At 40.1% G+C, this 10,701-nt stretch overlaps 1 protein-coding gene across 1 annotated transcript; it reads left to right on the top strand.

Annotated features, from left to right (window-relative positions):
• The first annotated feature begins 433 nt into the window (after positions 1-433).
• On the top strand, positions 434-9,566 carry LOC100669982 (tripartite motif-containing protein 43-like). Its single transcript, XM_064289537.1, has 5 exons — positions 434-832; positions 5,277-5,507; positions 6,437-6,459; positions 6,994-7,091; positions 8,431-9,566. The coding sequence occupies exons 1-5, from the start codon at positions 434-436 to the stop codon at positions 8,922-8,924; spliced, it is 1,245 nt and encodes a 414-aa protein (XP_064145607.1). The 3' UTR covers positions 8,925-9,566.
• The last annotated feature ends 1,135 nt before the right edge of the window (positions 9,567-10,701 follow it).

Genomic DNA, 10,701 nt, shown 5'->3' with positions numbered 1-10,701 from the left:
ACATTGGTTACAATTTTCACAAGGTCTCAGCAGTCTTATTATTTCCATTCTCTTTGTTCTCTTTCCATTGATCTAGATTCCTTGCCTTCTCACCTTTGCATTTGGATAAATGTTGATTATTTGGTCACATATACTTGATTGTGTAAGGAATTATATTATTCACAGGTGATATCGTTTACTTTATAAGGCAATCCACTATTTGGCTGAAAGGCGACCTCCAGGACTGGCTTCATTTCCAAGTTCAAAGGGTATCAGGGTGATAGTTTCTGGGGTTCCCCTTGTCTCTATCAGTCCAGGAAGTCTGGGGTTTTTTAGGAATTTGGATTTCACACAAGTGTCTTTTTGGGTTATAATCAGAGTAAAATTTTGCTTAGGCTTTTGTCTCTCCAGGGCAGAATAATAATAAACTCTTCTGATTTTCTTCCCTAGGAAAATGGATTCAGCCTTCCAGAAGGAACTCACCTGCTTCATCTGCTTGAAGTACCTTACAGATCCTGTCACCATAGGCTGTGGACACAGCTTCTGTCAGGCCTGTGTCTGCCTTTCCTGGGAAGGAGCCAAAATTCCTGCCCGTTGCCCCATATGCAGGAACACATCAGAGCAAACAGAGTTCAGAACCAATATTCTACTGAAGAATCTGGTGTCCCTTGCCAGACAAGCCAGTCTCTGCCAGTTCCTGAGCTCTGAGAAACAGATGTGTGGGACACACAAGGAGACAAAGAAGATGTTCTGCGAAGAGAGCAAGAACCTGCTCTGTTTGCTCTGCTCTAACTCTCAAGAGCACGAAGCTCACAGTCACTGTTCCATAGAATGCGCTGTTGAGGAATACCGGGTAAGCAATGTCTCTGAAAGCACTTTGAAAGCTGCAGGATAGTAGAGCTAAAAGAGTATAAGGAAGATGGAAACCATAATGATGATTAGTCCACTCATTACTGAGAATCATGTCAGGCACTGTTCTAGACACCACAGATAAAGCTGCAAATAATTACATAAGCATGCTTGCTTTCATCGAGTTTGTTTTCCAGGAAGGGGCTGTGATTAAGATAATGATTATTATTTTGAATATGTAGTATAACGCTCAGGGCAGTCTGAAGTTCTCATTTTAAGATAGCAGAATATAGGATCAAAAAGGTTTTTATATTGAAAGTATATTTAGTAATACAGATCAAATAGTATGCTGGAAAATATTAAAGACCTAGCATCACTTGAGGAGCCCCCGTGGGGTAATCATTAAGTTCTTGACTGGTAACCAAAAGGTAGGCATTTCCAACCTACCTGCAGCTCCACAGGAAAAAAGACCTGGCATTCTGATCCCCTAAAGATTGTTTGTTGTTGTTCTTAGGTGTCATTGAGTTGGTTCCAACCCTAGGTACAGCAGAACGAAACACTGCCCTGTCCTGCACCATAATCACAATTGTTCTTATGCTTGAGCCCGTTGTTGCAACCACTGGGTCAATCCATCTCTTTGAGGATCTTCCTCTTTTTCTCTGACCCTCTACCTTACCAAGCATGATGTCCTTCTCCAGGGACTGATCCCTCCTGGTAACATGTCCAAAGTATGTGAGATGTAGTCTTGCCATCCTTGCTTCTATGGAGTATTCTGTTTGTACTTCTTCCAAGACAGATTTGTTTGTTCTTTTAGAAGTCCGTGGTATACTCAATATTCTTCTCCAACACCACAATTCAAAGGTGTCAATTCTTCTTTGGTCTTCCTTATTCATTGTTCAGCTTTTGCATGCATATGAGGGGATTGAAAACACCATGGCTTGAGTCAGACTCACCTTAGTCTTCAAGGTGACATCTTTACTTTTTTTGCAGCACATTTGCCCAATGCAAGGAGTCTTTAGATTTCTTAACCCGGCTTCTATGGGTGTTGATTGCGGATCTGAGTAAAATGAAAGCCTTGACAACTTCAATCTTTTCTCCATTTATCATGATATTGCTTGTCGGTCCAGTTGTGAGGATTTTTGTTTTCTTTGTTGAGATGTAATCCATACTGAAGGCTGTGTTCTTTGACCTTATTAGTAAGTGTTTCAAGTCCTCTTCACTTTCACCAAGCAAGGTTGTGTCATCTGCATATCCCAGGTTAATCCATTTCCCTCCAATCTTGATATTCCATTCCTCTTCACAGAGTCCAGCTTCTAGGATTAATTGCTCAGCATATAGATGGAGTAGGTATGGTAAAAGGATACAGCCCTTATGCACACCTTTCCTGACTTTAAACCGTGAAGTGTCACCTTGTTCTGTTCGAACCATTGCCTCTTGAGCTATATACAGGTTCCTCACGAGCACTATTAAGTGTTCTGGAATTCCCATTCTTCACAATGTTATCCATAGTTTGTTATGATACACAGAGTGGAATGCCTTTGCGTAGTCAATAAAACACAGGTAAAATCCTTCTGGTATTCTCTGCTTTCAGCCAGGATCCATCTGACAGCAGCAATGATATCCCTGGTTCCACCACCTCTTCTGAATCCTGTTGGAATTTCTGGCAGTTCCCTGTCAATGTCCTGCTGCAGCTGCTTTAGAATGATCTTCAGCAAAATTTTACTTGCATGTGGTAGTAATGATATTGTTTGAGAATTCACGCATTCGGTCGGATCACCTTTTTTGGGAATAGGCATAAATATGGATCTCTTCCAGTCACTTGGCCAGGTATCCCAATTTCTTGCCATAGATGAGTGAGCACTTACAGAACTGCATCCGTTTGTTGAAACATCTCAACTGATACTCCATCAATTCCTGGAGTCTTTGTTTTTTGCCAGTGCCTTCAGTGAAGCTTGGACTTCTTCCTTCAGTACCATCAGTTCCTGATCATATGCTACCTCCTGAAATGGTTGAACATTGACCAGTTCTTTTTGCGTGACTGTGTATTCCTTCTATCTTCCTTTGATGGTTCCTGCTTCATTTATACTTTCCCTGCAGAATTCTTCACTATTGCAACTCGAGGCCTGAATTTTTAATTCAGTTCTTTCAGCTTGAGAAATGGTGAGTGTGTTCTTCCCTTTTGGTTTTCTATCTCCAGTTCTTTGCACTTGTCATTAGAATACTTTGTCTTCATGAGCTGCCCTTTGAAATTTTCTGTTCAAGTCATCATTTCTTCCTTTTGCTTTAGTTACTTGATATTCAAGAACAAGTTTCAGAGTCTTTTCTGACATCCATTTTGGTCTTTTCTTTCCTATCTTTTTAATGACCTTTTGCTTTCTTCATGTATATCTTTGATGTCATTCCACAACTTGTCTGGTCTTCGAGCATTAGTGTTCAACACATCAAATCTATTCTCGAGATGGTCTCTAAATTCAGGTGGAATATAACCAAGGGTTGTATTTTGGGTCTTGCTGACTTGTTCTAATTTTCTTCAGTTTCAACTTGAACTTGCATATAAGCAATTGATGGTCTGTTCTGACCCGTAGCCTTGTCCTGAGTGATGATATTGAGCTTCTCCATCGTCTCTTTCCAGAGATGTAATCGATTTGATTCTTATGTATTCCATCTGGCGAAGTCCACATGCATAGTCGCCATTTATGGTAGTGAAAAAAGGTATTTGCAATGAAGAAGTCATTGGTCTTGCAAAATTCTATCATGTGTTCTCTGGCATTGTTTCTATCACCAAGGCCATATTTTCCAACTATGGATCCTTCTTTGTTTCAGCTTTCACATTCAATCACCAGTAATTATCAATGCATCCTGATTGCATGTTTGATCAATTTCAGACTGCGGAAGTTGGTGAAAATCTTCAATTTTTTTATCTTTGGCCTTAGTGGTTGGTGCGTAAATTTGAATAATAGTTGTATTAACTGGTCTTCCTTGTAGGGTTATGTATATTATCATCACTGACAGTGTTGTACTTCAGGACAGATCTTGAAATTTTCTTTCTGATGATGAATGCAACACTATTCCTCTGTAAATTGTCATTCCTGGCATAGTGGACCGTATGGTTGTCCAATTCAAAATGGCCAATACCAGTCCATTTCAGCTTACTAATGCTAGGATATCAATGTTTATGCATTCCATTTCACTCTTGATTCCCAGTTTTCCCAGATTCATGCTTCGTACATTCCAGATTCATGCTTTGTACATTCCAGATTCCAATTATGAATGGATGTTTGCAGCTGTTTCTTCTCATTTTGAGTCGTGCCACATCAGCCAAAGAAGGTCCTAAGAAATCCTATGGGTCAGTTCTATTTTGTACTCTAGGGTCACTACAACAACAGAATCAGTAGATCCAAATTCTATAGCAAGTTGTCTATCTGAAAATTAGCCATGTTTCATAAAATTCTTATTTGTCAGTTTCCTTTGGAAGACAAAGACACTATATTTTGTCTTTCTACAGCGTGAAATTTCCCAGAATTGGTAATTATGAAGGGTAAACAGGGAAACATGATCCTTCCATTCTCCCTTAAGTACATCGATTGAACATCCCCTGTCTCTTTCTGTTCATTATGGTATGAAATCCCTAACATTTGCTTTTCTGGCACTCATTCATGGTTCTTTTGCAGGAGAAGCTCATAAAGGAAATGAGATCTTTATGGAAAAATATTCAAAAAAATCAGAGAAATCTGAATGAGGAGAGCAAAATAACCAACCTGTGGAGAGTAAGTATGAGACTGTTTTCCCCAGAACGAGCTTGTGACATACTTCCTGGAGATTTGTTCATGATGAACTTGAGCTGAAATCATGGTGTGACAGATTCTGTGAGTGATCTACCAACAGGAAAAGTAATCCACCTCTTCAATGTAAGGCAGCATGACAGTTCAGATTTGTAAACTCTAATGTATCAGCAACTCAGAAAAGAGGATGTTTTACAAAATTAAAGAAATCGACTATGAGGCATTTCTTCAGATGTTTCAGGAAGTTTTGAAGTGAATGGAGAAGTTTTGAAGGGAGGATGGAGCCCTAGTGGCACAATGCTTAAGAGCTCAGCTGCTAAACAAAAGGTCTGCAGTTCTAATCTACCAGCTAGCTTCTCCTTGGAAACCCTATGGGCCAGTTCTACTCTGTCCTATAGGGTCGCTATGAGTCAGAACCTACTCCATGGCAGCAGGTTTGGTTTTTGGTTTTTGACGGGAGGGTGGGTTTGGCTCTTGAATGGAAAACAAATGAAGGAATGAAACTGAGAGATGATTTTATGGTTTCTGATAAATAGGAGGACATGGGTTTAGGTCGAGTGTAGTTGATTGGTAGAGGATGTGAGTCAGAGAGAAACAGGTGAGGTTTAAGGGGAAGGGGGTTAACTTGCATTGCATATATGATTTAAGAAATCCATGTCTTTGCAGTATTATGTGTGTCTACTGTCAGAGATTATCAGCTCTGAGTATCAGAAATTGCATCCGATTCTCCTTGAGGAAGAAAAACAACATTTAGAGGGACTGAAAAATGAAGGCAAGAAGATATTACAGCAACTGAAGAAAAGTGAAGCCACAATGGTTCAAAAGGGGAGGCACCTGAGAGAAATGTATGAGGAGCTGATGAATATGTGCCATAAATCAGATGTGGAGTTGCTCCAGGTAAGAACCGAGGACGTACCTGGAAATCATCTATAGTAGCTGAAGTTCACATCCTCGACCTCCATGAGATATTGGGTACCAAACACATAATTTTTTTTCCTGTGATGGAAGTCGTTTTCCACCTGACTATAACAGACATAAACTGTAACTCCTATCCTAGCCATGAACAACAAAGTTTCATGGAAATATGAGAGTAGATTCCCCAGGGAATACTGTATTTTTTCACCAATAATGAGTGCCTTCTACTTTGGTTGCCAACTTTGCCCTCCCCCCACCCCCGGTATTTTCGTAAGTGAGCAAAACCAATTTTTTTTTTCCAGCAAGGAGTAAAAAATGTTGCATAGCAGCCCTTATGAAAATACCTCCCAGGAGGGTGGGGGAGCGGGAGAGAAGCCTGGTCAGCAAACAAATGTAGAAGGCACCAGTTATTTGCGTAAAAATACTGTACTCCCTTCTAAAAGTCTTCTTCTCTACCTTGCTTCTTTAAAAACCCCGAAAGGAACAACTTCCTCGTGGGCATTCCCTTTTTGTCTCCAGTTTGGCAATATGGAGACATATGTGAAGCACTAACATTTACTTCCTCCTTTTTTTCAAGTCCCAGATTTGAATTGCCCTTGCTCTGGAACACATTATCCTTTGGAGACAAGCGCTTGGAAAGACCACTTTGCGGACAGCTGGCAGTCGCACCAGTACAATCTGCACTCATATTCTCTTTATTCATTCACCTTCAGGTTTCTGAATTCATTGAGAAATCAGATTCTATCCAAGTGGTGTACTGGGTTTAGAGAGGAAAGGAAAAATGGATTTACTAAAAAAATGTGCTAGTGGGTGGTTGGTACCTTTGAGAACTTGCCTAAACTTAAAGACTGAAAGAACAGAATTGCCAATTTGTGAAGAATTCTAAACTTTTCTTTGTATTCTCTTCACAGGATTTGGGAGACATTTTGACAAGGTAAGTTTGGCCTTCACTGCAGACTAGAGCTTCATGAGGGCTGTGAAAGAGATCATGGTGTTTCCAACACAGCGAGAACACAATTTAGAGAGATATTAGATATTTTCTGTGTATGCATGTTGTGTATGTCATACTGAATATGTTTTCCCGTTCCCTGTATCACAAATCAGCCTTGTTTCTTTCCTGTGACTCAGGATGGTATAGGTTGCAGGGCTCAGTGCATAAGTGGCTAGAAGATGCTACCTATGATTTTAGGTTTCAAATGCATAAACTTATTGATGTGAATGGACTAGTTTGTGTCAGGTGGTAGGTGAGAGAGGCAAGTTCCTCTGAGGGGCAGGAGAAGGAAGCAGGCAGAGAATAAAGAAAGATTCTCAAAGAACGGTACAACCTCATTCCAGGATTGTAAAGGTACACAGAAATATCAGCAATGGGTTCTGCAGAAAAACATTTTCAGTTAATGCTGATGTCCTTTTTACATACTGTGATGGCCCCTTAGGCACCTGAAAGGTTAACTGAATCTTCCCCTTGCAGGAGCGAGTCCATGCAGCTGAACATGCCCCAGCCTGTGAACCCAGCGCTCAGTGCCTGGCCCATCACTGGCCTGATAGACAGGTTCCGCCAGTTCCGAGGTGAGTGTCAGCCCAGTGGTGGGACCGGATACAATGTCCTCCAATAATGGTTTTCTATAGGCAATCATTCCCTCTTTATTAATTCTTGATTTTGGGAGGAGAGCAGCCTGTGAATAGTCATATTTCCCCTATGATAATATGAAAAATATCTACATAAATGGTAGGAAAAGAGAAATGTTATTCCGGCCTGTATTAAATAGTTAATGAGAAAAAGGAAATGATCCAAAAAACGGCTCCTTGAGACCTAAAACCATTCATAGATGCAATGTCAGTCATTCAAAGAGTCATACAGAAAGACATTATCTCAGAACATTTCGATTTCAAATTAAGTGCAGTTGATTATGCTGATAAGTTCCTTGGTGCTTTACTTTTAAATATTTTAAAATATTAAAGTTTCTTAGTAACTGAATTTGGAATAATGTCAATTTTAATAAATATGATCTGAGAAACACGTGAATAAACATGAAAAAGTGATATACAGAAAACCAGAATTTATGAGCAACAGTAAAAGAAGTAGGTGGTTGAGGCAGTACGCAGAGCTCACTAATCGAGTGAGGTTAGCCCAGCAGGCAGAGAACGAGTAGGCCTGAAATGGAACCAGGTTTAAAACCCAGATCATGCTGAGTAGGAGACTCCTTCTAAGAAGGCATAAGCCAAATCCCAAAAACAAACCCAGTGTTGCCCAGTTATTTTCAGCTCCTACTGACTCTGTAGGACAGAGAAGAGCCTCATATAGTTTCCAAGGCTATAAATCTTTATGAAAGCAAACAGCTGCATCTTTTGCCCTTGGAGCAACTGGGGGGTTTGTACCACTGACCTTTTGCTGAGCAGCCAAGCGCTTTAACTACTGCGCCACGAAGCCTCCTTCTAAGAAGGCATGGTTTGATTTTAATCTTAAATTTAAATCTGCTTGCTTAACTAACATAATATACCTGGCAAAGTGTTCACCATTTATTTAGGTCTAAGATTTTTTGTTTTTTGCCCTGAGAAAAAAAAACCAAACCCAGTGCAGTAGAAATAAGTCGTATTGCTGTGGACTTGGTGTCAGTGCACAGGTTTCTGATTTTTAATGTGCCGTGAAAAGCAATGAGCCAGAAGTTTGCATGACCTCCCTCCTCTGTACATTCTCTGAGATTTTAGGAATTTTTTTCCATTGTGTCACTAGGTATTTGTTTCTTCTGCACATCCACCGATACCCTTCAATCTGATATTTTCTGGCTAGTAAACTTCCCTTGTAGTGTTGGCCTGTTTTTCCAGTGACACTCTAGATCCAGTGACTCTCTCATCCCATAGGAGTATAAAAACAGATTTTGCCTGAAATATTCTCTTTTTTCCACAGTGGAAATTTCCTTCAGTTATGAAATAAGCAGTCAGAATATCATGCTGTTTGATGACGTGAGAAGTCTGAGGCTTAGACGTGACCTTCAAGAGGCACCTTTTCCTTCTGGAAGATCTCACTACTTTGCCGCATGGGGAGACCAGGCCTTCACCTCTGGAAAATACTACTGGGAGATAGAAGTGGATAGCTCTTGGGACTGGGCTGCAGGAGTCTGTAAGGATACTTGGTTAAGGAAGGACAGCTCAAGGGTCCCGTCTGAGGACACTTTTCTTTTTTTATGTGTGAAGGAGGATAATCGTTACAATCTCTTGACCACCTCCCCAGTGCTTTCTCAGTATATAGAGAAACCTCTGGAGCAGGTAGGTGTGTATGTAGATTTTGACAGTAGAAGTGTGAGTTTTGTTAATGTTGCCAAAAGTTCCCTCATATGGGCATACCCAGCTTGCTCCTTCAATTATCCCCTCAGGCCTTTCTTTTACACTGGCCACACATGATCATGGTCAAGTCATATCTGAGGGACCCCTTCCCAACTGAAGCTGATAAATAATATTTTACTGTCTTTTACGTTGTTCTCCTTTAATGGAACATTTTGCTATTGATTATGTTGGTAGTCTGAATTGAAAACTTTTGTTAGTTCAATTTTCTTTACATTAAAATAATCTCTCGCAGCACATTATATGAAATATATGCTGTGGTTATTCATGTGTTTTACGAGCTTTGTGGCATTAGAAGCATATATAGTACCCAAAAAACCCACTGCCGTTGAGTCGATTCTGACTCATAGTGACCCTATAGTGCAGAGTAGAACTGCCCCATAGAGTTTCCAAGGAGCGCCTGGCAGATTCGAACTGCCGACCCTTTGGTTAACAGCCGTAGCATTATGTCAGTCTGGAATATTCTTCTCCATCATCTTCATCTCGTAAACTCCTCAATTCATCCTTAGGGAAATCTCTTTACAGAGAAATATCCCTGAATCCTCAGGACCTGGACAGGTCTGTGGTTGGATGAACACTTTATGCGCTCCTTTTCCTCTTTTACTGAATGAATTATGAGACAGAGGAAGCGTCTCTTATATTCACTGCCATTTCCCAACAGGTAATACGATGTCTAAGACATAGCAGGCACTTAACAAATATCTGAGTGAATAATAAGTGAATGAGATATTTATCTTTTTTGCAACAGGGCTGACAGTGGGTTCTGCTCCATATCTTTGCTGTGGTGATTTCTAATATGCAGTATTTTCACTGAATTTCATTACTGATAGAAAGAAAGGTAGTTCTGCAACACATGGTTCCAAAAAAAAAAAAAAAAAGGTTTCTGGTTAATCATTGAGAACATTCATAAAAGTAAATGCCATAAAAAAAAAAAAAAAAATTGCCGTTGAGTCGATTCCGACTCATAGCAACCCTATAGGACAGAGCGGAACTGCCCCAGAGAGCTTCGAAGGAGTGCCTGGTGGATTTGAACTGCCAACCTTTTGGTTAGCAGCCGTATCACTTAACCACTAAACCACTTATTACTTTGAAAAAATTAGAGTGTTCAAAGCAGGCCCGAGCTGCCGGGAATAATGGAATAGCATCGCGGTTGTATTTTGTTGGTGTTCGGAAATGCCACAGACTATTAAAAAGAGTTAGAAAATATAGGTTAAACCAACGGGATAGGAGTACTGAGGACAACATGGAGTAAAACAGTGACATAGACCAGTGATTCTGAAGTCCGGTCCTGGTTCCAGCACATTAGAATCAATGAACATTGTTAGAAATGCAAGTTCTTGGGTCAGAACCAAAACTTAACAAACTCATCGCCATCACATAGGTTCCTACTCATAGTGAACATTCTGCAGTGGGGGAGGGCCTGCAATCTGCAGATTAGCCACCCTGATGAAAGCTATAAAGAAACATGGAATTAATCTGATTTATGGATCCAAGGCTCAGTGTATTTCCTACATCTCAGAACCAAACAAGAGCTGGGAACTATTTGATCCAATGTGGTTGTTTAAGTATATTGTTTTTAATAAAAATAGTATAATGGGTAAGATATTAAACAGAATATGGGGGATTCAGAAAATAAGTTTAAAAATTGTACTAGAGATTATTGTCATGAAAGATACATCAACTCTTTAATCTTGAGCCATTTAATTACATCCACAGAGAAAAACTTTTTCTTTAGCTTGCAAAATACAGGGAACAAACAGCAGTCAAGAAAGTATGCCACAGGTACATAGCTCAATTAATGAGCTTACTTTACTTTCTTGAGAATTAGTCAGAAAGG

The sequence above is a fragment of the Loxodonta africana genome, chromosome 7 (genome assembly GCF_030014295.1).
Source record: "Loxodonta africana isolate mLoxAfr1 chromosome 7, mLoxAfr1.hap2, whole genome shotgun sequence".
Lineage (NCBI taxonomy): Eukaryota > Metazoa > Chordata > Mammalia > Proboscidea > Elephantidae > Loxodonta > Loxodonta africana.
This window is presented reverse-complemented; position numbering and strand designations above follow the sequence as displayed.